General features: G+C 39.8%; 2 protein-coding genes across 2 annotated transcripts; both read left to right on the top strand.

The window, feature by feature from the left end:
• Window positions 1–3,200: 3,200 nt before the first annotated feature.
• LOC133860281 (F-box/kelch-repeat protein At3g06240-like) lies at window positions 3,201–4,358 on the top strand. Its single transcript, XM_062295917.1, has one exon. It carries the CDS (start codon window positions 3,201–3,203, stop codon window positions 4,356–4,358), a length of 1,158 nt encoding a protein of 385 aa, XP_062151901.1.
• Window positions 4,359–7,147: 2,789 nt separating this feature from the next.
• Window positions 7,148–7,746, top strand: LOC133860280 (putative F-box protein At1g47790). The gene is made up of 2 exons (XM_062295916.1): window positions 7,148–7,460; window positions 7,508–7,746. Exons 1-2 carry the CDS (start codon window positions 7,148–7,150, stop codon window positions 7,744–7,746), a joined length of 552 nt encoding a protein of 183 aa, XP_062151900.1.
• The last annotated feature ends 19,847 nt before the right edge of the window (window positions 7,747–27,593 follow it).

Here is a 27,593-nt window from a genome sequence, read left to right as displayed (position 1 = left end):
CGATTTTTTTCGTTCAAATTTTTGACATCCGTTAGTGCCACATCACCTTAAAATATTATATTTTTAATAATTTTATTTAAAAAGAAAAATTAAATAATAAAATTGGAACTCTTGAAGGACCAATTTCCCGATGGGACCAATAACCAGGCGTACCCATTTCAACGGTTGATCATTAACTTGTTACAACATCACAAACGCTTTTAAAAGAAAGTTTCAAAGTAAGCTTTTTATCTTCATTTTCGTTAAATTAATTAATTTTTAATCATCTATAATGTTATAATCAATGTCCTTTGTTTCCGCATAATACATAAACCAACCTAGGTAACACGTCACTATCTAGAATTTTAAGTAGATCGTCTTACCAGTTGTATTTTGTCACGATATCGACCATAAGAATTATGTTATGTAATAGTCATTTAAGATTAACACTAATGCTCCATTTAATTTGACGTAAAATGGTTTTTGAAAAATGATTTTGACATTTTTCAGTGTTTGGTGGAAGTGAAAATAATAGTTAACTGGAAAATGATTTTCGTTTGATAAAAAATGCTTAGTTAATTTCGAAAAATGATTTACGCATTTTAAAAGCATAAATTATTTTTCCTAGACGACAGACATAGTCGATCCACTTTTAAATGACACAGTCAACCTTCACGCTTAAGCAATCAACCATCTCTGGAATCCGGCAATCATAGCTAGACTCCGACAAGCTAGATTACGGCACTGGTCGGTGCGGAATCTAGCCAAATCGACCGGATCTGGCCAAATTCTGGCCATATAGCCGGACAAATTCCGGCCAGAATCTAACCATTTTGGCCGGATTCCGGCCAGTACAGCCAGAATCTGGCCGTATTAGGCCATATTCTGGTGAATTTGGCCGAAATCTGGTGACGGCGACCAGACGTTGCCGGATTCCGTTTCTTGCCGCTGGGAATTTTTACGAGAAAAATCATTTTATGTCGAAACAAATGGAACATAAGAGTAATGTTTGTTGTACAACTTTTGCATAATTTTTGCACAACTCTAACTACTTTTTTTTTTTTTTTTTTTTTTAATTTTATTTTATGATCAATCATTGGATCTGTTTTCCTACATGTGGGCCTTAAATATCCAATGGTTGATCTTAAAAAAAAGTTGTTAGAGTTGTGTAAAAGTTGTACAATAAACATTACTCTAATACTAATGCATTTGTAAGTTGAAGTTGAAGATGACTGTTTTTTTTTTTGTAAATACAACTTTCATTCCACAAGAGCAGGGTTACAAAGATAAAAGCAGATGTGTGGGCACCTCAACAATAAACTCAAATCTAATATAGCAATGACAAATTGGTAACCAAGCAGGGAATGGATGTTTTTTCAATTCCAAAGGAACCAAAAATGTCTCGGCCCTGTCAACCTTGGGCAAAGCCAAGGATTTGTCCGCACAAGGCGGATTAAAGACCAAACCAGTGAAGAACAGGGGCATGACCCGTGTAAGAGCCTTCAACCATGTCCAAAATAACAACTCCTATGCAGGGGTTGAGAGGCGGGCACTGAGTTGGAAAAGGAAACAACAACCCCTTTGCAGGGGTTGAAGAGGAACATGCACAACCAGTATCAGACCAAAATCTCTAGAGAATGGGTCTCCTACAGAGATCAAAACTCAACCGCAGAAAACATAAATACAGAAAGTATAAAACTTATTACAAATCATCAGTGGCAGCAAGACCACTGCTGGAGACTGGCGAAGATGGAGGATGGTGGTGAAGAGCAGCTCGCATGGCGTCCAGCTTACCACTTGTCGACATGTGCAATGTACGCTCTAGTTCCTGAGGACTGGATGGTGAAACGGCTGACAGTGGATCGAAAGGGAGAGAGCCGAGAATCCGATGAAGCGAAGCGTATGATGAAGAGGACTTATGAAGTTAGTAGATCTAATTTATAAAAAATCAGATCTAAGAATTTTAAGATATCGGTGGATCCACGGCCATGAGCGGTAGGAGGAACAAGAGTCTGGTCCGGTTGTAGAGAACCGCCTACAATAATATAGCAACAAGATGGTGATAAAGCTAGAGAAAACTCTAACTGGATATAGGCCTCAAAAAAGGCGTGAGCAGTAAGTAAATGGAGGGAAAAGAGGGGGAAATGAGAAGAAAAAGGGAGGGGGGAGGGAGGGGAGCTCCTTCTCTCCCATGGCGGGCAGCACAATGAAGGTAGCAGGGAAGAAATTCTTCGGGAGAGTTTCAAGGATGAAGATGGCTGATTTTGATTGCAGAAGTGGTTATAGGAGTGTACAAGCGGTTATAGCCAATTACAATTTGCAGTAATTGGCTAGAACTACTAACCACAACCACAACCGCTTAAGGTAGTTAATGAATTTTAACAACCGCAATTTCTCATTTTACGTGGTTAGCAATTATTTTTATAACCGCCGGTTAACAATTATAAAACTTATAACCAGCTGTTTGAATCCCACTTTTTTAATGTGAGTTTTGGGCCGATTTAAATAATCATGGTTTTATTTTAAGAAAAAAATCTCATGATGACAGTATCAAAATCAAACAAATTATGCAATCTGTAACAGGTAGAATTCAAGGAGATATTCAATATTTCTGATGGGTGTGTTGGACTTTTTATCCATTTGCTGCGGAGTGATGAACAAGACAACAAATCTGAACAGAATTTTTACAACAGATAATGATCTAGTAGAAGGCTGGAAGCAGAGATAATTAATCTTGGGTATAAAGCTCTTATAATAATAATTAGTTCTTCGAAAATAATTAACCTGAAAGATAAAAAATGTTTGCTACTACCTGATGGGGCCTCCAGTAAAAAAGTTATTCAAGATCTTGCTGTCAAAAAACAAACAGTGAAAAAATAATCAAGAAGAGTACAAAAACTGTAAATCTTTTGCCCTTCCGTCTGTTTCTTCTTCTTTACGTTGTTTTGGTGTTATTTTTTATATTTAATATATATATATATATGGGTAGGTGTTTAGCGGTTATTAACCGCCTACCCCTACCCTTAAAACTGTAATCTTGTTCCACGTCCGTTGGAGCTCCATTTCTGATGGAAATTCGTCTTTCGTCTCTTTGATTTTCTGCTACTTTTTCTTTCTCAGCTGATTTCCTTCCTTTTCATCGCAAACGAACCCACGTGATAAAGCTGCCTGCAACGTCCTCTCTTCAGCACTGTGACTGTAAGTAGCCGCTCTCTTCTTCCATGTCAGACCGGCTCCCAAACGGGGTTATCACCGACATCCTCTCACGACTGCCGGTGAAGTCGCTGATCAGATTCAGGAGCGTTTCGAAGGAATGGTGCTCTCTTATCTCCAGCCCCCACTTCATCGCCACCCACCTCAGTCGCTCTCTTTCCAACTCCCAACACCAGCCCAGCCTTTTCCTCAGCCATGACTACACCATACACACGGTCCTACTGTATCCATCAGATCCACAAGTAGAACACAACGGGGATTTCTTTGCAAACCCATCAGATCGCATACAATTGTATGGTCCTGGTCCATCCAACGATGAATATTCATTGCACTTAGTTGGTTCATCTAATGGCCTACTTTGTCTTTCCAATATGATTCTCAATTACAAGAGAGGGTTATGTGTTCTCTGGAACCCTTCGATTCAAAAAGCCATATCCCTTCCCAAGCCTAATCTTGGATTTGACAGTATGTTAATCCAATCTGTTGGCTTTGGGTATGAGCCCACGACCGATGATTACAAATTGGTGAGGCTCGTGTATCCCCGAGGCATTGATGATAAGATTCTTTTCAACAATGTTCCACCTCTGGTTGAGATTTATACACTTCGAACCGGCATATGGCGCTCTATTACGGCCCCCGGTCCTCCCTACCTCATGAAGATGTGCTCCTCATCGGTTTTCGTGAATGGGGCACTCCACTGGCCCGCAAATACTCCACGGGGCCAAGGCGCCTTCCGCAATGTGATTGTGTGGTTTAATATGAAGGATGAGGCCTTTGGTGAAGTGGGTATGCCTAAGAGTTTACAAGGGCTGAAAGACTTGAACGTTAGTGTGGCGCTAGTTGATGGCTTGCTCGCGCTTGTCCCTCGTAGCATGTTTGGAAACGAAGCGTCTCAGGCGGTGTGGGTGATGAAAGAGTACGGAGCAGAGGAATCTTGGAGTAAGCTGTTTGATGTTCGCATTGGGGGATTTGAGAGGGTGATAGGCTTTACAAAGAGTGGTGAAGTTCTAGTGCAAAAGGCTAAAAGCTTGTTTTCTTTCGGACCAAGTAGCCGAGGATATGTGGATCTTCCCATTCGTGGCCCAGTAGTGGAGATTTATTTGGATACTTATGTGGAGAGCCTTGTTCTACTCAATGTAGCTGACCGATTTCCGGGGCGACGGTAATTCGTCTGCTGGTAGCTAGAGAAAAGCAGGTACTTCCACATTCTAGTTCGATCTTATGATTCCTGAATTTGTATGCATAATATATATATATATATATATATATATATATATATATATGATTATGAATAATATTAAAATTTCCTGGATTTCAGCCTACATTCCTGCTATAAATTCTTTGCATACAGTTGAATGATTTAGGAAAAAAAAAATGCCCTCTGACCGGTTGAAAGTTATATGATTTACGTAGATTTCCTTTTCGTTTTCCCTTATCTAGGCCCTCTGGTAGACAATATACCAGAGTATATATATATATATACTTTTCTATGGATTAAGCGCCAAGCTTAGTCCTGGAACAATAATATGCATAATGCATGCATGGCTTTTTTCTTTACAATGGCTCTACTTTGGAGTCAGTCAGTTTGTTTTGACGCGTAAAATGTTTTTCGTCTGAAAATTTTTGGTGTTTGGCTCATACAAAAAATGAGATATGGTCGGTGACTTCTAACATGCTACATATATATCAAAAAGGTTATTGGTAACGACCTGCTATATATGTTTCTTCTGTATTATTTATTGTAGTTTTCCATGGCAATTGAATTTCTTCTGCATCATCCAATTCTGCAAATATCATGCCCTTGTCCATTCGTATTATTTATATAATTGGGTCTTTTTTATTTTTTTCTTAGGTATCCAGGACCTTAGGTGTTTTTGCTGGACATTGTGACAAGCTCCTGCCTTTTCCTTTCTCAGCTTTATTTTATTTTCTTTTTTTTGGGGACGAATCAGCTTTATATCCTCTTAAATCAGCTGTTATCTTTTGAGTTTTGACATTGATCTTCAGCATTTTATGCTTGAATATCTGCAATGCGTAGAATTTGCATCTCAATTTAGAAAATTTCACACGATTGCTTTGATTTGTTTTATCATACAAAACAAAAACATTGTAGATTTTGATGATCTTAGCAATTAGATTCACCCATAATCTATGACAGTGGAAGAAGAAATTAGAATCTTGAAAACAAATGCTGAAATCTAATCTTCACAAATAATTAATTAAACGTAATTTTTGTACTCGTCAGTATCAACGTACATTTTAATTAAAGAGGCATAATAGTAATTTTCGTACTCATCATTGTCAAAACTTTATCCTTTAATATGTCACATGTAACAACGGACATATTTAAGAGAGAAGGATAACAAGTTGAGAAATATATAATGTACCTTGAGTATCACAATTTTTAACTTGCCTAGACAAACAGTCAAAGACACATACGGTCCCACATAAGTACCAAGTCACGGCAAGAGAGGGAGAGTTTCCTTGCGAGTTGCGACCTTTTTTTTTTTTTTTTTTTGTGGTTGAATTCTGAGTTTTGTTGCATTTTGCAAGAAAAAACTACAAAAGATGAAAGTGTAAAGGAGAAGACTGAAGAGTCATAAACTAAGAAAGAACAAAGACAAAGGCTTGAAATGAAAGTGTAAAGGAGAAGAGTCTCGACTAGGAGACTGTTGTGACGTGCGTGAAACAAGGCTCAAGTTTCAGACTAGTTGATATTTGATAGGTGTTATTGTGCGACGTCAACGTGTGCATAGCAGGCTCTAGCAACAGGCTACAGCCGTTTTGAGATGCAAGCTAGGCTTGTAAAATGCAAGCTGAAAAGTGTTAAAAAGTGACGAAACGTTGAAATTGGATGAAAACTAAAACAATAAAACAATAAAATTAGTCAATTTAGTAATTTACTTCGTATGTTTTATCATTTTATGTGTGTTACAGACTTACTTGCGGTGTGTATGTCTTGCGTTTTGACGTTTTTGTGCATAATGAAAATATCATAAAAATTGGATTATGTTTAATTTACTAATTAAAATATGACTTTATATATACTCATTTATTTATTTATTTATTTATTTTTTAATAATTGAACCCTCCCCTTTAAAATGTCTGGCTCCGTCCTGTCCAAAATCTTGCTTAGTTATTCACCGAAAGACTCTGTTTTGGCAATGGATTTTGTCGGAGGAGGGGTTACCTCTTCCACGAGATATTTTGTCGCCATCGGAAGAAGCTTTAGAAAATCTGATAGAAGCTTCTAGAGCTGAGGGTGCGTTTGGAATTACGATTTCGTAGACAATAAGTGCGATTTTAAACCAAATCGCAGAACATAAATCGTTTGGGAACTGCGTTTTTAAAAATTGCGATTTGAAAAAGCAGAAAATCTGCTTTTTCAAATCTCAGTTAAGATGATGTTTTTTTGAAAACGCATAATTTTAAAGGCTAATTTACGATTTTAAACGCTAAATTGCGTTTTTAAAAATCACTTTTTTCAAATCGCACATTTTAAAATCGTGATTTTAAATCTCACTTTTTAAAATCGTAAACCCAAACGGACCCTGATTGTTGGCCGCAACAACATCCTCCCAAGAGTCCGAACTCACTCATTATGGGGTTTCAGGCTTTTCAAGGAGTGTGCTTGTTATAATGCTATGGATATTGTGCTCGAAGTACATAATTTATTTCTTTTGGGGGATTTACCTTAGAAATACATAGTATAAACTTAGGCTCAGTGTGTTTTGACCATATAAGGATAATAATGCTTTTCGTCCGAAAATAGTTTCAGCTGACTAAAAACGTTTCATTCAAATGATGTTTTTTGAAATATTTTTCGGCATTTAGCTTCTACAGAAAATGAGCGACGGTGAAAAACGGCCGAAGACTTTTGGCAACTTCCAGTGACATCCGGCAATTTGAAAAGGAGAAATCAAACTCAAAAAAAATATTTTGCCACACGAACAATATGTCATACTTTCTCCCAGACGAGGCGATCATCGAAATTCTCTCAAGATTGCCGGTGAAGTCGCTCATCAAATTCAGATGCGTTTCCAAGACATGGCGCTCTCTAATCTCCAGCCCCTTCCTCATCGCCAACCATCTCAATCTCGCTCTTTCCAATCCCCAATACCCACCCTTCATTCTTTTCCGGTATTCCGATGATCAACTCCAGAAAGAGCGCTTCACCCTCCATTCTTCGGATGACCCATTCCCTCAGAAACAATCTCGTGAGGAAGAGGAAGAGGAAGCAGAAGCGGGTTTCTTTGATTATCCGTCAGGTTACGGCCCCTGCTCCTCTCTACTTCATCAGTCCACTGGTTCGTAGTCACTCCACAACACCAGGGTGCGATTCGCCGCAATGTGATCGTGACGTTTGGTATGGAGGATGAGGCATTTGGTGAAATGGGTATGCCTAAGAGTTTGGAAGGGGTGGATAATTTGGACTTTTTTGTTACATTAGTTGATGGGTTGCTTGCGTTTCTCCCTCATGGCGGAGCCAGCGAGTTTCACTCCTTGTGGGTGATGAAAAAGTATGGAGTACTGGAATCTTGGACCAAGCTGTGACGTAGCGGAAGACTAAGGTAACTAATCAAAGAACAGCGTCTTCGATTCTGCAAGGAGAAGCGCCTTCGTCTTCTACCCCAAAAGATAAAACAAGCCCGCAGGCTAAAAGAAAGATAAAACTCCGCAGAGTATTTGAGAGAGAATTCTCTAATTTTATAACAATTCAATTGATTCTCAGTTTTACATAATAAGTAAGCCTATTTATAAAAGAGAAATACTTGTAGAGAAAGTAATCATAATCCTAATAGTAATAGTAAACCTTATTCTAGTAACAATGGTAAACCTTATTCTAGTAGTAAAAGTAAAACTTATTCTAAAAGGAAAAGAAATAAATAAAACAAATCTAGTCCTAATAAGTAAAGGAAATAAAGTCTTAATTCTAATAAGGAAATAAAAATAAAATAAACTCTTGGCTTGACGATCAACTCTTTCCTTTTGTACTTCCATTGTCTGCGAACATGTAAACTTCTAATCAAACGGCTCTGCTTCAATATTATTTTTGGCATCTCTTCAATTTTCGTTTGCACTCAAAATACTATTAAATTCCGTCCTACATCAAGCTGTTTCATATTGAGACTGGGGAAGGATTTGAGAGGGTCATAGGCTTTACAAAGAATGGTGAAGTTCTACTGACCAAGGATGAAAAGATGTTTTCTTACGAACCTAGTGGCCAACGAACCTTGGATCTTCACATTAGTGGCGAAATAGTGTTCTTTGCTTTGGATACTTATGTGGAGAGCCTTGTTCTACTGAATGTAGCAGACGGAGATCCGGGCAGACAGGGGAACTCGTCTGCTGGTAGTTAGCGCATAAAGAATAGCAAGTAAAGGGAGAGATACTTGTGATTAATATAGTGCTTTGGATATTGTGCTGAAAGTACATTTATTTCTTTCCAATGCCACTTTTTATTCACTTTGGTTCTGCGCTCAAGTTAATCATGTGTGTCGATCCTCTGACAAAAAGAAGTTCCACGTACTAGAGGAGTCACATGTACTATAATGTTGTTCTACTTCCGTCTAATGGTTGATACTGCTTATTGTTTGTTTACTTGGGTAATGGGGGGTAGAGTGGGGTTTTTTGTTTTGTCTTTTGGGCGATGGGATGAAGGTGATGCTAAGTTTGTTGCAGCAGCAGGTAGGTTTAGTCTGATATTTCTGTGTTTTATGGTTGTTTTGATTGTTTTGATACTTGAGAGTTATCTTATATTCTTATTTCTGTAATCGCATGCTTGCTGAATGCATTATGTGCATGTGGGCATGCTTCTATAACTATGATAGTCTATGTTCCAACGGCCAGTACCTGTTGGTGCTGAATTCTCAAAACCATGCTTGTTGAATGTCTTTGTACCTGAGTAATACAGAGTATAACTTAATGTTAGTTGATGGTTTCATGTGGTGAAAGATGGTTTCATGAATACTTTTGAAAATATTACCATCATTAGCTCTTCGGTGTCGTTTTGCTCTTTCGCTGTTCCAGGTTCCTTTCTAACTTTCTATATTCCCCCCTCCTCCTCCTCAGATTCCTTTTGTTTCTCAATTTTATATCCAGATGGTCCAATTTCTGATGGATGACCGTTCCAGAAACCCCGAAAAACAACCCCTCACCGATACCCCTCCTCCTCAAACAGCACCCCCTCGCAACTCCCAACCACCTCCTAATCCCCCTCCCAATTCTTTTGACGGGGAGACATCCTCCTTTTCGAGCAACTCCAGCTCTGGGGAGGGCATCAAACCCAAAACTGTGAGGCTAGAATTTTCCCGTTTCGAAAGGGATGATCCAGAGACATGGTGTTGCCGCACCGAGCAATTCTTTGACATGTACAACACCCCGGACACCCAGCGCCTCTCCATCTCAGCCTTTCACATGGATGGAAAAGCCTTGGTGTGGTTCCAAGAACTCAAGGCCAGCAATGAGGTCACGTCCTGGGCAGATTTTGTTCGGGCCATTCAAATCTGGTTTGGCCAGGGTCCCTACGACGACCCCATGGAGACACTCTCCAAGCTAAAACAGGACGGTTCTTTGGACGATTATAAGAACCAATTCGACATCCTGGCACTCAAGGTTCAACGCCTACCCGAAGAGCACAAGCTCAGTTGTTTCTTGGGTGGACTCAAGAACGAAATCCAACTGCCGGTCTGGATGTTCAATCCCAAAACCTTGGTGGAGGTTTATTCCCTAGCTCGCATTCAAGAGGAATGTCTGTCTAACCTTACTAAGGGCCTCAGACCACCATGGAGTTCGGCGCCATTCTCTTCGTCCAATTGTAGCATGAGTTCCGACTTCCTGATTGGAGAGGGTAAGGGCCCTCCATTCCAAGCTAACCCCATGGGTCATACTCGGCCGACTGCACCTGCCCTGGGGAGACATGGGTCCATCCCAACCAAGGGTCCTAATCCGAACCAAGCTCTGGTTCAGGTTCAAAAAATCTCCCAAGCATAGATGGAGGACCGCCGCAAAAGGGGCCTCTGCTATTCTTGCGACGCAAAATGGACCCGCGACCATGTTTACGCGGTGCCCAAATTGTTCCTCATCGAGGTTGTTCAGAAGGAGGAGGAAGGTGACGACACCCAGGCCGTCCCAACCGAGGATGACCCAGGCGAATTCTTCTTTGACACCGAACTCGAAGACCATGAGGATCGTCGGCTTTATTCGGTTCCATTGGGTTGTTGTCCTTATTGACTCCAGGAGCACCCACAATTTTGTGGACTCCAAATTAGCGGCCTCCTTGGGTATCCATCCTCAGCCCCACGATGGAATCAAGGTTCAAATTGCCAATGACCAGGAGGTGGCCAGCCCCTGTCGTAGCCGGGAGGTGGAGGTTAAACTCCCGGGGATCGTTTTCAGAACGGATCTCTTCATCCTGCCCTTGGCGGGTTGTGACGCAGTGCTGGGTATTCAGTGGCTCCGAACCCTGGGGCCCATCCTCTGGCACTTCTCAGCTCTCACTATGAAGTTTACGTGGGCCGGCTCACCTTGCGTGTTACAAGGCCTGAAGCAAGGGCCTAGTGTGGTTTTGGAGGGTGAAGAGTCTTTTAAGCTTCCCAAGCATGAAAAAAAGGGGTTGCTTCTCCGATTGATGAGCCACTCCCTGTCTAAAGCCCAGTTGGGCACTAGTATCCAGGCCCGTCCCCCTAGCCCTATAGCGGAGATTCTCAAAGAATTTGAGAATGTATTTTGTGAGCCCAAGGGACTTCCCCCTCCTCGGGCCCACGATCATGCTATCCCCTTGCAAGTGGGAGCTCAGCCCGTCTTAGTAAGGCCTTATAGATACCCGTATTTTTAGAAAGAGGAAATTGAGAGGATAGTCCAGGAGCTACTTGACTCAGGGGTGATCCGACCCAGTCACAGCCCCTTCTCCTCTCCGGTCTTACTCGTAAGGAAGGCCGACGACACTTGGAGGATGTGCATGGACTACCAGGCTCTCAACAAAGTGACCGTAAAAGATAAGTTTCCCATTCCTTTAGTTGATGAGCTACTGGATGAGTTATGAGGATCAAGGGTTTTCTCTAAATTGGACCTACAGTCTGGGTATCATCATATCAAGGTAGTGGAAACTGACATTCCCAAAACAGCCTTTCGTACCCATTCCGAACACTACGAATTTCTGGTTATGCCATTCAGCCTAACCAATTCACCCTCCACATTCCAAAGCTTGATGAACCACATATTTAAACCATATTTGAGAAAATTCGTCCTAGTTTTTTTTGACGATATCCTCATTTATAGTAAGGACATGGCATCCCACTTAGTACACCTCACTAAGGCCTTGACCCTTCTCAAGCAGCATTACCTTTTTGCCAAAATGTCTAAGTGTATTTTTGGTTGCCCTGAGGTAGAATACTTGGGCCACATCATCTCAGCCCAAGGGGTTCGCGCAGATCCCGGGAAAATACAACTTATGCTCGAGTGGCCCCTTCCCAAAACTACCAAGGCCCTTCGAGGGTTCCTAGGGCTTACCGGTTATTACCAGAAGTTCATTAAGAGCTACGGGTCTATAGTTGCACCCCTGATAGCTTTATTGCAGCACAATTCCTTCACATGGACATACTTGGCCCATGAAGCTTTTCAAACTCTTAAGAGGGCCGTATCCCAAACTCCAGTACTAGCTCTACTAAATTTCTCTCAGTCATTTCTAATCGAGTGTGATGCCAGCGGGATTGGCATCGGGGCGGTCTTAATGCAAGGCAACCGGCCTATAGCCTTCTTGAGTAAGGCATTAAAAGGGAAGGCACTGCACATGTCAGTTTATGAAAAGGAGCTTTTCGCCTTGGTGACAGCAATACAGAAATGGAGACCCTACTTGCTTGGGAAACCCTTTGTGGTAAGGACAGATCAGCAGAGCTTAAAGTTCCTGCTAGAACAGAAGATCGGCACTCCATTTCAACAAAAATGGATAGCCAAACTACTGGGGTATAACTTTGTGGTCGAATACAAAAGGGGGATAGAGAATAGAGTAGCCGATGCCCTATCTCGGAAAGAGGGTTGGGAGGAAGACGACTCACTAACTCTCTTATCTATTCCCATAGCCGAATGGGTGGAAGAACTGAAGCAACAGTACACTATTGATACAGAACTCCAGCAGCTCTGGGAGAAATGGCAAAATAATGAGCGTGATGCTCGGAAGTTCTCAGTCCGGGATGGCATTTTACTTTACAAACAGAAGATTGTGCTAGGGCAATCCCCTAGGATCAAGGCTCAGGTACTGCAATTTGTCCACAGTGACCCTATGGCAGGGCACTCTGGGTACAACAAAACCCTTCAAAGGGCAAGGCATGATTTTTACTGGAAGGGTATGAGGAAGGAGATAAAAAGATTCATCCGAGAGTGCGATGTGTGCCAGCAGAACAAACATGAAAACACTCGGCCAGCAGGGCTTCTCCAGCCCCTCCCAGTGCCCAACAGAATATGGACAAACATAACTATGGATTTCATAGAAGGTCTACCCCTCTCACAAGGCCAGTCAGTAATCCTTGTAGTGGTTGATAGGCTGTCCAAGTACAGTCGCTTCACGGCCCTATCTCATCCCTATACGGCAGCCAAGGTAGCTCAGGTATTCATACAGCATGTTTTCAAGCTACATGGGATGCCCCAGTCTATTGTATCGGACCGGGACCCCACCTTTACCAGCCAATTTTGGAGGGAATTGTTCAGGTTGCAGGGTACTTCCCTAAAGCTTAGCACCAATTATCACCCAAAGACCGATGAGCAGACTGAGGTGGTTAACAAGAGCCTAGAAAATTACCTACGTTGTTTCACACAAGACACCCCCAAAGACTGGATTCATTGGTTACCATGGGCAGAGTACTGGTATAACACCACGTGGCACTCGGCCATTAGGATGACACCCTATGAGGCAGTCTACGGAGTTCCTCCACCGAGACTTCTCAGCTATGTTTCCGGAACTACTCGGGTGGAAGCGGTGGACGAAGTGCTCCGCAACAAAGAGCAAATCATCAGCGTTTTCCAGTACAACATCAAGCAAGCCCAACAAAGGATGAAAAAGTATGCAGATTTACATAGATCAGAGCGAGAATTTGAAGTCGGTCAAGAAGTTTACCTGAGACTCCAGCCCTACCGACAAACCACAGTGGCTCACTGCCGCTCCTTGAAGCTCTCACCGAGGTTTTATGGGCCGTTCCGCGTGCTCCGCCGAGTAGGACAATTGGCGTACGATCTCGATCTGCCACCGGAAGCCCGCATCCACCAGGTATTTCCATGTCTCCCAACTAAAGCCTAAACTGGGATCTTCTGCTATAGCGTTGCCCAAGCTACCCCTAGTCAACGCCAAAGGGGTTCTCCAACCGAAACCCGTCGAAGTGTTGGGCCGCCACTCTCAACCGAAGGATAATCGTCCTCTCATCGAAATCTTGGTTCGGTGGGAAGGCCAATCAACCGAAGAAGCCACCTGGGAGGAGTTCCACCGGCTGAGGGACGCTTACCCACACCTTGTGGGCAAGGTGTTCTGATCAGAGAGGTATTGTCATAGACCAGAAATGGGCTAAGGTAAAGATGGGATTTTGAAACAGAGGAATTGAGAAGAAGATAGAATGGAAGTGAGTTGTTCGAGAAGCACGTGGCAGTTGGAGAAGTGAAGGCTCAAGGGTGCGTTCCAGCTGGTTCTAAACGGTGCGTGGGTATTCCTGGGCTAGCCGGGCTAAGTAAATGAAGGCCGGTTTTATGGGCCAAGTTAAGGGGTAGTTGGGCTTTGTCCCTTTTATGTTATGTTTTATTTGGGCTGTCTTGTAAGGGGAGGGCATATATATTGTCTCTAGGGTTGTTAGAAGGGTTTCTCTCTTGGTATTGATTGCAGCTACAATGGAGGTTGGCTTCCTCGAATCGGCCATTACTGTTATTCCTTTATTTCACCCCTCCCCATTAATGATATTATCAGAAGCCTACTTCCATTACTGATCTTGTCAGTTCCTTCCATTAAATTCACCAAATAACCTACATTATATAATTGACCTGTTCCACTATCACAGGATAAAGAAAGAACTTATAAAAAAGAGAGAATTTTCTCTAGTCCCCTTAACCCAATTGACTCAGAAGCTTCTCTACATATTTCTTGTTGCAGTGCGGCTCTCTCACAAAATTGACGGTGCCCAATAATATCCCATGTCTCTCTCTTGTTTCTTGAATGCCAAATACTTGGTTTATATAATGAGATGTGTTATATGTCATTCTCTAGTTTTTTTTTTGTTGCTGTGGCATTGTTTATCCACCCCTTTAGGTCAATTTTAATTAAAAAAAAAAAGAATTCAATAGTGAACAATTCAATAGGGCTATGTGTTCTCTGAACCCTTCTATTCAAAAAGTCATATCCCTTCCAAAGCCTAATCTTCCATATGGTTCGTTGATCCATTCTTTTGGCTTTGGGTATGATCCATTCTAATTGTTACGATTCCTGAATTTGTGTGCATAATATAGGATTATGAATCATATTAAAATTTCCTGGTTTACTATAAGTTCATTCAGATAGGTTAATGTTTAACAGTTGAAATTTCCAGTCTTTCACATATATATGGAAAAGTTTGTTGAAAAACTATGAGATTCATTCCTTTTAGACTGAAAAACTTTGCTTCGAACTCTAGATGTTCACATATGGAAAAGTTTGGCAATGAATGGTGAGAAATAATCATGGGCAGATAGATGGCGTCTTCTTGTTGAGAAGCTGCTTGAAACCTTAAAATTGCATTGTTTTTGTAATTTTGTAGTATCATAATGTTTCCTATATCTCTCTCGCAATATACAATATTCAACGCAGAATGCGAGCATAAAGGTTCAACGCTCCTTCATCATGGAATTGCATCCTTCAGTGTGGGAAATCCTCTTTAGATGCCGGATAGATAGCATAAATCACATCATTTAAATTTGGATTTTCCTTTAAAGATAAAATATAATTAACCGATTGTGAAATTGAATATGGAGTATGTATTTTCTGATGCTTGATGGAAACTTTATCCAAGGCTTTCTAGTATTCCTGAAATTTTGGGTTCTTCTCATTATGCTTTTCTTCATGCTTGCTTCTCTGGAGTGTATTCAGACTATTTTCGACTTGCATCCATAATGTTTTCTATTAAATGGCATCCATAATGTTTCGGGGTTCGGATTCTTGAAAGATGCAGGGGTAATGTTCGATCCATTTTCTTGGGTAAAACTGAAAGTCATTGGTTGTTAGCCACCGTAGAGGAGTTGCTTTGACTATGGTTGTTATTCTCTCTTCTTTTTCTTTTTTTTTCTTTTTAAAAAAAAAAAAAAAAAGTTTAATTGATTTTGTACAGGAAAGGTAAACTGTCAAAAATGACTCGACTTTACACCCAGAATTAACCATTTCTGCTTATTGGGGTAAAACTTATTAGAATTGTATTAACATGTTCAGATAGCTTGATGGCTCCTTCTAGTTAGATGTTGTTGGAGGTATCCGTGTGTGAAGGGCTTGCTTTATACGGATCTGAGATTTACCTGACAGAGGTGGATACAGGAAGTAACCATGCCTTGGAAGGGTTCTCGTGATAAAAATAATAAAATAAAATAAAAAAAAAAAAAAAAAAAAAAAAGATGTTGGAGGTATGAAAGATTTTGTGGCTGGAGATGGGAAGATTTGCAGAGCCCTCCATTTAGAATATAATGTTATTTATGATCTGACAAATTAGACTTTGTTTACTGTTGGAGGAACTAGTTTTGGTTTTTTTTTTTATCAATTGAGGGCAATTCGACCAAAATAGAGTATCCAACTACCAACATTATACATTTTTCCCCCCTTCCGTCAGTTAGACCCATTAACATGGACGGAATATGCCGGTTTTGGACATTAATTTTGATTAAAAGACAAAAATGCCCTCAATTGATTAAAAATAAAAAATAAAAAATTTGGTTTATTAATTTTGTTTAAATTTATTAATAAAAAATATTAAAACTAATATATTTAATAAATTAAAAAAAAAAAAAAAAAAAAAAAAAAAAAAAAGGAAAGAGGGTGGCGCGTGAGACACTCCCAAAGGTCGCTCCGGCCACCCTAGGTTTTTTAGGGTGGCTGCCAGAGAAAAATTAGGGTGGCCGCACGGGCCCCCAGATTGTGGGGTGGCTCGCAGGCCACCCCCTCCGGCAGCCACCCCATTTTCCTTTAGTTTTTTTATTTCTTTTTTATTTTTTGTTTAAGTTTAGGGCATTTAGGTCATTTTTTTTTTAAATTGAGTTAAGATATTTAAGTCTTTTCGCGAGTTAGGCTGACAAAAAGTGGCAAAATATGTAATTGTGGTAGTTAAATGCTCTTTTTTTATCGAGTTGGTAGTTCATGGTGGCATCACACATTTTTTTGTAGCTGATGGGGGGAAAAGGTAATTACCCCTTGTTATTATTATCTGAAAATAAAATAAGACTTCTAATTAACCGTATGTGTGTTTGTGTGCAACAAAATATCAAATTACAGGAAAAAAAAACAAAAAAAAAAAAACATGATATTTTGTTGACGAAGTGAAAACTCAATTAAGAGAAAAACCACTTCGGGGCAACCAAACCCAAGAATTCCATTATCCAAAGACAAAGCTAGTTACAAAGCACTCGTACTCACATACCCTAATGTAGTAGTTATACCTTTAATTATAATACGAACCCATCGTGAACGTTTCCCAAGCAAGTCTCCTACTTGAAGGGATCTTTGATGGATTCATTTACCTTAGAGCTCCTCCCTAAGATAGACTTCACACGAACAAAGTAACCACATCGGAAACTGCTTGAGAGCTAGCGAATTTTCAGATCTCCCTAAACACCCTTTCAAAGCTAAAAGAATTCAATACCAAATTCTGTAAATATACATGCCTAGAGCCACCAATTTATAGGCTTTACAAATCCTAATTCAATACAAATTCGGACTCTGAGCACGCATGTTCGGACGGAGACAAAGTGGCGTCGGGACGGTCTTCTGCGACCGCCTTTCCGAAACAGGGAATTTCTTCCTTTAATAGGGTCACATCCGGACGTGTTGCCGAGGCGTCCGGACGGTTGCAGAATACTTTCCCAAACAGTGTCTTCAACGGAAATCCATCTTCTTGTAGATCACAGAATGCTTAACCTAGCATCCTGACAGTGTTGAACCGGTTGTCCGGACGTATTCACTGGCAGAAGCTTCTCGATACTTGGGAACGTCTGGACGCCTTCAAAGGCCCGTACGGACCGTTGCATGGGATCCGACTATTCTGAGTGGAATCTTGTGTAGAATCTTCATGAACATCTTCTTAAAGCTTGTGAACTGATACTTGTCATGATATAAGGAACTGCCCATATCACCTGAAGACTTTGAATATAAACGACATCCCTGTTGAAAATTGCAACCTTACAAACATAGTGTTTTTGTCAACAGAATGTCGCAAATAAAAAACTAACAAACTCCCCATTTGGCCATTCTGGGACAAAATACACTTGACCAGTTTAAAAATACAATCCCAGTCCAAAATAAAAATACTCCCCATTTTTGTCTCAAAAGGACAAGGGATAAAATAAAGTATAGAAAAACCACAATTACACAAGTACTAAAATCCAAAACAACAAGAATAATAGTAAAGTGTCTCAATGAAGCTCAAATAACCATCGGAGGAAAACAAAACCTCAAGGCACCAAATCTCACTGGTCCTCTGGCATCAAGTGACGAAGAGTGTTCCGCACATTGATTTGAATATAAGCCAATTCGGCTTCTTGCTCCTGAAGTCGGGAATCTATAGACTGAAAATATTCAGTCACTTGAGTTTTCTAGCCCAAAACCGATCATCCGCAAAATGAAATCCTCTTATCAACTAGTCTGCAAGACGATAAAGAAGATTCACCACCGAATCTCTAACTGGTGCAGATCTAAAGGAAGAGGTTACAGAAGTCTCTGCATGAGCTGGGGGGATGAGCTCATCTAAATCCTGAAACCTTTAGATATGACTGTACATAGTCAGATATCCAAAAGGTCCATCTATCGAACACTGTGCTAGGAGCCGCTGAAAAACATATTCCTCAAAACAAGTTTTAAACATAAACATTTCCAAAAAGACCACCACAAAGAAATATTAGATCCTGTTAGCTCCAAAATAAATGTGATATTATGACGGTTGTCAATTTGATGCACAAAGAAATACAAAAGTAGATATAGCAATCCAAAAGAACCAGATATATTAATATCAATCCAGCATAAAGACAGAAAAGGATAATCATGCATAATATCTCAAAACAACATTCCAATCAACAAAAATTCCAGTATTCTAAAAAGAACAAAAACTTAAAAGAATAAGGAAAGTCAAAGAAACTACCTGGGAATGAATAAAGATGTGCAGAAAATACAAATATCTCAGGAGAAAACTGAGAGAAAATGCACACAACACAACATGATAGAACAAGCAAAAAGTAGTGTGCGGCTGGCAAAGAAAGCAAAGAGCTCGCGTCTGGACGTGGTACATACTCATCCAGACGGCATACTGTTAGATCAAGAGATCAACAAAGCCGTGCGCATTCGGACTCAAGAACAAGTCCGTCCGGACGCTTCACACGGAAAGCTGAAAATAGAGCAAAATATGCAAAAATAATAATTTTTCCTAAAGTTAGCTTCAGAACATGCATGTATAAATAACTAATAAGACAGTCAAATAGCATTTCAAAAATATGCAAATATATAATTGAGAGTCAAGTAATCAATAAGCATAAATTTCCCTACAAATAGAAATTTTAAATAAATGACTTAACTCATGCTATGCGTGTGTGTGTGTGTGCGCATGCGTGAAAGCTTTCTCAATAAGGTATGATGTTTGCTGATATGATTTAAAACAACTGAATTTTCTAAACAAGAGAGAAAATCAATGTTAGATCAGTCAAAAGTTAAACCTTATCATACTAGGGCCTAGCCACCCTCATCTGATACACTCCCCCTAAGATGCAACACTTTTCTTTTACTTAGTCCTTTAGTGACCATCTATTTCCGCAATGATTTGGTCACTAACTGTTTCTATAGGGACAAGTTCAAAAACAGATTTATAGCACAATAAGCAGCGGATCTTTTTTTTATCCATACTCATAGAATTATAAATGTTTTTTTATCACTTGGTGCTGCAACCTGGAGAGAATGCCAGAGTTTATGGGTTCTAGGATCAACTAGCGAGTTGGTCAATCTGACCATATTAGCAAAAACATCCCTCTCAAGACAAAATTTTCAGAAGTTTGAAATCAAAGAGTAAAAAAAATATGTACCTTAGTGGAGCTTTGTATAGTGTATATTTTTCATCGCATAAGAAAAGCAACTATCTAGCATTAATATGCAACATGAAAACTTAGCACTTTAGCAGATATTAGGCATAAACTCTCAATCATATATAAGCATATTCAATCAATGCACAATGAACTGAGATATCAGGCAAAAATACATACGATATCTAAAAAGCTATCAAAAGAAAAATAAAACAAATTTTTGCATCTTCTCTCTCAAATTTTTTTTTTTTTTATGTTGAAAAAAATAAGACAAAAAAACAACAAAAACATGCTATGAGAAAAAGAAACAATATCTAGTCCTAGCATATAAGGTAAAATCAAACATGTTCTCAGGGAGAGTGTTTAGAAATACTAAGACAGAAAAGCAATGACGTGATTTCTCTGTCATCCCCAGAAAGTACCTGCAGATCTCAAACAGCCAAGAGAAAATATGGGGATAGAAAATATGGTTTCACAAACAGCAAGCAATGCATAAACAAGTTATGACAATATAAATGAAGCAATGCAAGTGTACCTGACATGCACTAGGATTTAGGAACCACAATCCTTGGCATGTGTGACCTCACCAACTAGGTGGGTCCGCTCCTCATTGAGGGGTGGGTGTCCTTATCCTTTTTGACCCCGTTCTGCTTCTCCATCCATCTTATCAAGTTATTCATAAAGCTATTGAAGGCGGGAGACTCTTCATAAGATATATCTTGCTTGGGCGTCTATTTGGTTTGTTCTTCTTCGGCACCCATGGCTGTTTTGCAGGAGCAAACCTCTGCTGCTGCCGCTGATGCCATGGGGCAGGATATCTTGGAGAAGGTCCAGAATATCTGGGCCGATTCTTTTGATGCTGAGGAACCCTGGGTCTGACATGACGACTTACTCCACATTGATGACATATAGGAGGTTTAGGCCTTGGTGGAGCATGCCATGATTGTTTCCTCTGAGCCTGATGATGGGGGCACCTAGGTCTAATATGACCGATCTCACCACAGTGGTGGCAGGTGGAAGGCTTTCTTCTGACAGGAGACCTTGGAGGAGGATGAGTAATTGCTAGAACTTCTCCTTCCATTACAGCTTTTCCCTTATCCACACATAAGGGTGGAGGCTCGGGAATAACTGGCTTGACAAAGATAGCCTTGGAGGTAGAATGAGTATTAGAAGTAGAAGGAGCAACATACCCGAGTTCAGTCTTGCCAGTTGGGCACTTCTGAATGGATAGCATGTGAGTCAGCTTCTCATTGGTGACTCTCTCTAGCTGTAGCTGTGTCTCCAACAGCTTCTCCTCTAATTCTTGGATCTTTATCAGCATCGTGCTCTTTTCAGTCTTCAGGCTGTTTAGTTCTTGCACTTGTTGTTGATGTTTCTCCTTTAGCTTCAAGAATTCCATATAGATGACTTTATAAGCCTCCTTCAGTTCTTCCCCATCTTCGTCACTGTGTTCAGAGTAGTAAGATTGAAGATCCTCTTGTTCTTCATGCGGAGCCACAAAGGCTAGAAATTTTTCTTCCGCAAGAGTTTCTTCTTCTTTCTCAGACTTATCACTGAGGGTGGCATTGTAGGCCTTCCCTTTTACTTTCTTCAGATTTGCATATTCAGTTTTTATGCGCCCGTAGCCTAAGCATTCGAAACATTGAGGACCCCTTGGATCCTTCTTTTCTTCGGGATCAGTATCTTTGGGAGCCTTCTTCAGTCTATCTGTGAACTTCTTCTTAAACTTCTCATTCTTCATGAGTCTTCCAAAATTCTTGGCTAGCATTGCCACAATATCCTCATCAATGTCAGAGTCTTCCTCAGATGAGACTCTGGTCTTCTTCTTTGATGCCTTTAGGGCAATGGTCTTTGCCTTTTTTACTAGAGGCTGGGAATATTCATACGTTGGAAGAGATCCTACCAGCTCTTCAATCTCCATCTCCTTAAGATCTTTGCTTTCTTCTATAGTTGTCACCTTGATCCTGAAATGCTCAGGCAAAGATCTTAGAATTTTTCGGATGATTTTTACATCCAAGATTGACTTCCCGAGACTCACCATTGAGTTTTTCAGGTCGTTTATCTTAGTGTAAAACTCCCCGAATGTCTCATCTTCAAGCATCTTAATTTCTTCAAATCTAGAAATCAACATCTGGAGCTTGGCAAATATTACAAGCTTTGTGCCCTCATATATTGTTTCTAAGATTTCCCATGCTTCTTTAGCAGATTCACAATTTGAGATTCTTGCAAATTCAGATAGTGAAAGCGCTTGACATAGAGCATGGAGGGCTTTATCATTGGAAAGTCGCGCGTTTGTTTTAGCTCAATGATTTTGTCTGCTGCATCCTCTGGTTTAATCCAACCAGTTTCAACAATTTTCCAGACATCAATGGATTTTAAAAAGAAACGCATGCGAGCTTTCCAATAGCCGTAATTCGTGCCATCAAATGTAGGAACAGTATTAACAGATTGAGACATAGTTAAATAAAATAGAAGTCAAAAATAGATCACACTCAAGAATTTAATCTAAATAGAGTGTACCAAGCTCTGATACCAATTGAAAATAAAATAAGACTTCTAATTAACCGTGTGTGTGTGTGTTTGTGTGTAACAAAATATCAAATTGCGGAAAATAAAGGAGACAAGATATTTTGTTGATGAAGTGAAAAACTCAATTAAGAGAAAAACCACTCTGGGGCAGCCAAACCCAGAAACTCCACTATCCAAAGACAAAGCTAGTTACAAAGCACTTGTACTCACATACCCTTATGCAGTAGTCATACCTTTAACTATAACAGGAAGCCCATCATGAACACTTCCCAACCAAGTCTTCTACTTGAAGGGGTCTTTGATGGATTCATTTACCTTATGGCTCCTCCCTAAGATGGACTTCACACGAAAAAAGTAACCACACACCTGCAATTGCTTGAAAGCTAGCGAATCTTCAGATCTCCCTAAACACCCTCTCAAAGCTAAAAGAATTCAATATCGAATTCTGTAAATAATACACGCTTAGAGCCACCTATTTATAGGCTTTACAAATCCTAATTCAATACAAATTCAGACTCTAAGCGCGCGCGTCCGGACAGTCTTCTGCGATTGCCTTTTCGAAATAGGGAATTTCTTCCCTTAATAGGGTCACGTCTGAACGTGTTGTTGAGACGTCCGGACGGTTGAAGAATACTTTCCCAAACAATGTCTTCAACGGAAATCAAACTTCTTGTAGATCACAGAATGATTGACCTAGAGTCTGGATGGTGTTGAACTGGTCGTCCGAACGGATTCATTGGCAGAAGCTTCTCGACACTTGGGAGTGTCCGGACGCCTTCAAAGACCCGTCCGAACGGTTGCATGGGATTCAACTATTCTGAGTGGAATCTTGTGTAGAATCTTCATGGATATCTTCTTGAAGCTTGTGAACTAATACTTGTCATGATATAAGGTACTGTCCATATAACCTGAAGACTCTGAATATAAACGGCATCCCTGTTAAAAATTGCAACCTTACAAACATAGTGTTTTTGTCAACAGAATGTTGCCAATCAAAAACTAACATTATCTTTAAATTCTTATTATTTTTTGGGAAAATGGAACTGGGATCTATTAAACATGCTTTTTGTTAGCCAAATAAATAGATGAAGGAATCCATTAAAAATCAAAATGAAGGATAGGAGAAGGATAGAAAAATGAAGGATAGGAGAAAGAAAGTAAAATATTAAATAGCATTTTTTTAATTAAAAACTCAGACCGCGCCAACACAAATAAATTATGGGTAAATGTCCAATAAATTTTTGAGTCAACGCGCGATTTGAAATCAGTTCTTCACTGTTTAAAAATAAATTTTTTCACCTTAAGTTTGTTGCAGATTTGAAATTAGTCCTTTGATTTTTCAGTCCAATTTATTTGGAGTTATCTACTACTACCCAACCCCCCCCCCCCCCCCCCCCCCCCCCCCCTTCTCCTTACATTTTTTTTTTTCCTTTTACATGTGGAAGGAAAATAAACACTTAAATCCACGACGTAGTAATTAAATCACCAACAAAACTTAACACATACAATGAACCCGATTTAGTTGGAAATAACGTAGGAAAACGAATGTTTTAAAAAATGTTTCGAGGGAGTGTCATCCAATATCATTATTACTTAGCATGAGGTTTTAGGGCAAATTATGCTTGATAACAATTATCACAATAATTATGCCAGTATAAAAAATAGTATATTTAGAAGGCAATTTAAGGCATAATCGGTAGAAAGCATGCTACAGTTTTAAGTCAGAAAGTAATATAATAACTATATTTGAATCAAAGTCAATTTTATTGATCAGATTTGAGAACCTTGCTCAGCAAGGATAGTAGAGTTACTAGAGTGGATATGGGAGGGAGTTTCCTCAATCCAAAACAGATCTAACATAAACCTTAAAGCAGATTTTGCTAAAATGTGGGCTGCTTGGTTAGCACCTCTTCGGACATGCTGCACCTCAGCTAAGGGGATCTCCCACATCCAGACTCGAGTGTCTTCAAGAACATGGCCGAATCTAGCTCCAGCATGGGGACTTTGTCCTGAGAGCTGAGGCTACCAACAATGAATCACCTTCAAAATTCACTTGAGAGAACCCATCTCCCTACAAAGACTTACTACTCTCCACGCCGCCAACGCCCCCATAGTAGTAAGGTCATTGATAAAAGGAATGACTGTTGCCAACGCAGCCGACACCCTCCCATCACTATCCTGTACCACCACTCCCACGCCCATCTGGCTAGCCTCCTTAGCCAAAGCTGCATCCCAGTTGCACTTTAACCATTCAGGTGGTGGTTTGCTCCATACCGCATGTGGCTGTAATGGGGAAGCACCTTCAAGGAAGTCCGGCTATGAAAATGCTTTTAAAGTTCTACTTTCTCTTTTGCCATTGAGACAATCTTACTAGGTGGGGAGAACTCATTATGAAACACATATGAGTTCCTTTGAAGGCAGATAAGCTATGCTACTATGAGTACCTCCACAAGCTCCTCAGCTTCAAGTTTGAAAATAAGCTGTTAAAGGAAATCAAAACTGTGACTTACATGCAGAGCTAATTTCTGAACTTGTCAGCTACACTCCTGCCATATTGTCGAAGAAGGACACTCCCAAAGAATGTGGCAAATTGATTCGGTCCTAGTCAAGCAAATGGGGCAGTAAGGATCCTGTCCAATTTGAATATGATATGTTCATTTTTATGTTATGATTCAGAATCAATTAGAAATATTTTTTCTATTTTAATATTTTTATGCCTCTGAACCAAATTTTCCTTTGTGGGGAGCAGATTGTTCCCAAGCTTCCAAGCAAAATGCTTCACCACAGCCGGGGCATCTAGACACCAGATGATATTCCACACTGCTTTATGTTCTCCTGTAGTCGAACACTCTCCCCGCCTTTGAGACTAACTAGTTATATCCAGGTGATATGCACTCCGGATAGTGAAGCATCCGTTTTGATTCCCAAACCATATTAAATGATCAGGTTGGTTAAGGGAACTCAGTGGCAAGCTGCAAATCAAATCAGCTTCATATCTCGCAAAGTTATTCTGAATAAGGGAATAATCCCACCCTCCAGTAGTTTGGTCTATCAAAGAGTAGACTTTACCCTCCGGGTCCAAGTGACTAACAGGAGAGTGGACCTTATTAGTAGGTGGATTTGAAAGCCACCTATCCCCCCAATTATCAATCATTTCTCCATTCCCCCCTTCCAAACCATACCTCTTTTCAGTACCTCCCTCACTTGAAAGATGGTCTGCCATGCATAGGAAGGGTTTTTTCCGAGAGAGGCTAGTACACGTTGGGATTTGACTCTAACATATACGTGGATTTTAAATTTATATTTTGAACCACTCGCAATAGTACAAATCAATTGTACTATAGTATGGGTTATCGAACTAGAAGGATTGGTGGGTTGTTTTGTGTAACAGGATATTAAAAATCATATTCAATCTAACTTTGAAAAAGAAAAGAAAAGTTTTAGTATTGAAACTAAAACAAGTAAAGTTGTGAAAAGTGGAAAATGAAAGTAAAGGAAAGAAACTTAATGTAATGATCTCATCAAATCCGCATAGCAATGGAAAGCTTGATGACTCACACGGATCTTCCTAACATGCATGATATGAGCGCGTAATGGGTATTAACCATACGACAATCTCGACATGAGAATACTCTAGTTAAGACGTAATGATAACCCATCAAGTTACACCCAAATCACCCACCTAGCAACTACTTGTGGAATGATCTAAACTCCCTAGCATGGACTATAAAACATCCTAATAAGCATACACAACACACGAGCACTATAGTTAGGCCATAATGATAAAATATCTCAATTTCGCACCAATCACTCCACGTAAAGATTAAACTACAATTGAAAAGCGTTTTAACTACGAAAGGTGTGGAGTGATCGATGTCCCCTGGCATACTCTATAAAACGACTCTAATAAGTAAACATGCATTATGTCAAACGGTACCATTGCATAGACATTGTTCCATCATTCACATAAATCGGGAACGTCAGTTTTACTCGAGAATCCAAGAAATCTCATAGACAACAAAATATCTTTTTCATCAACAAATATGAATTGAAATAGCAAAAACAAAACTGTTTGTAATCGTAACAACAAGGGTTTTGAAATCCTCAAGTCTACACAATCATCATACATAATTAAGAAAAACCTAAGAATATCAAGAATAATCCATGGTTTTTTGGAAAAGATTTGATCAAACCCTAAGAACGGATTTAGCTACACATAATTGAAACTAATCTATGCATGGAAATTAGTGAAAATAGTAAAGATCAAGCTAGAAATGAACTAAGATCAATAGATTAAAAATTGTAAAATTTGGATTACAAAAAAGAATTAAAAGAAAAGACAAACCCTAGGCTAGAATTGAAACACAAGAAAGAAATGCAAAGAAGTTGCTCTCTGGATTTTGGCTCAGAGAGAGTGCATCAAAGGAAAGACAAAACACGAAATTTAAGCTAGTGATACCCTTGGAAAATCAAAGACCCAAGAAATACATGAAAATTATCTCTCATGTCTACTCTCTATTTATAGAGAAAAGAGATTCAAAAAATATCAAAGGGAAAGGATTTTAAGCCACACAAAAGAGGATGTGAACATCTTGATTCTTGGTTGCACAATCAAAACGCATCATCACTTGATTTTCCATCGCACAGCCTTACTTTTCCTTTCCACCGCACAACACTTCGAAATATCTGATATTTTGGAAGGTGCATAGTCGATCGAGCGACTTCTTTTTATGTCTAAATTTTGGTCGATCAATCGACCATTAAAGTCGATCGATCGACTTTTGTTGAATGATGATAAATCCAATTTTTCCCTTGGCAGTGATGGTTCTTTTAGTCCTCATTTGATCTTCATCACCCTTGATATCTTTTAGGCCTAATTTTGATGATTTTGTTATTGTTTCCAATTAGGACCTAAAAAAGAGAGATAACACTAAAACACAATAAAACATTATATTTACAATATAAACGAAGGTTAACAAATGTGAATTAAAGGGTCTTGAATAGAATATTTCAGGACTTATCAGATGCTTTCATAAAAGAACCATTGGGGAAATATTTTTCCCTCATCACTGTTGCCACCAAGGATTCAGGATGCTGGATAAAGCGCCAGCCTTATTTAGCCAGCATAGCCAAATTAAACACCTCCACATCTCTTAACCCTAATCTACCTCTCAATTTGGATAATCCCAATCTATTCCAACTCATCCAGGAAGTAAAACTCCCCTTATTCTGAGCACCCCACCAGAAACAGTTCATAAGTTGGTTAAGCTGCTGGCATAAGGATTTAAGGAGCAAGAAGACTCCCATACAGTAGGTACGAACAGCTTGAAGCACGGCTTTGATTAGCACGCCCCTACCCGCCTGAGACAGGAACTTCTCCTTCCACCCATCCACCCTCTTCCAAACCCTGCTCAAAATGGTTGCAAAAGATTTGGTTTTGGAATGGCCTACCAGAGAGGGGAGGCCCAGATATTTCTCATAGCCTATCGAAAAGGAAATACCCATAGATGAACAAACAAGATCCTTGAATTCCACCCTTGTATTTTTCAGCTAAAATAGATCATTGTTTTGTAGGTATTGATCTTTTGTCCCGAGGCTTGCTC

This window comes from Alnus glutinosa, chromosome 2 (assembly GCF_958979055.1).
Source record: "Alnus glutinosa chromosome 2, dhAlnGlut1.1, whole genome shotgun sequence".
NCBI classification, from domain to species: domain Eukaryota; kingdom Viridiplantae; phylum Streptophyta; class Magnoliopsida; order Fagales; family Betulaceae; genus Alnus; species Alnus glutinosa.
This window is presented reverse-complemented; position numbering and strand designations above follow the sequence as displayed.

What these genes read in the sequence shown, in the direction of transcription:
- LOC133860281 (XM_062295917.1), top strand. Translation starts at nt 3,201, where the DNA reads ATGTCAGACCGGCTCCCAAACGGGGTTATCACCGACATCCTCTCACGA.
- LOC133860280 (XM_062295916.1), top strand. Translation starts at nt 7,148, where the DNA reads ATGTCATACTTTCTCCCAGACGAGGCGATCATCGAAATTCTCTCAAGA. An exon ending in TTTCTTTGATTATCCGTCAG is followed by an intron (nt 7,461 to 7,507) that starts GTTACGGCCCCT and finishes ACTGGTTCGTAG; the next exon opens with TCACTCCACAACACCAGGGT.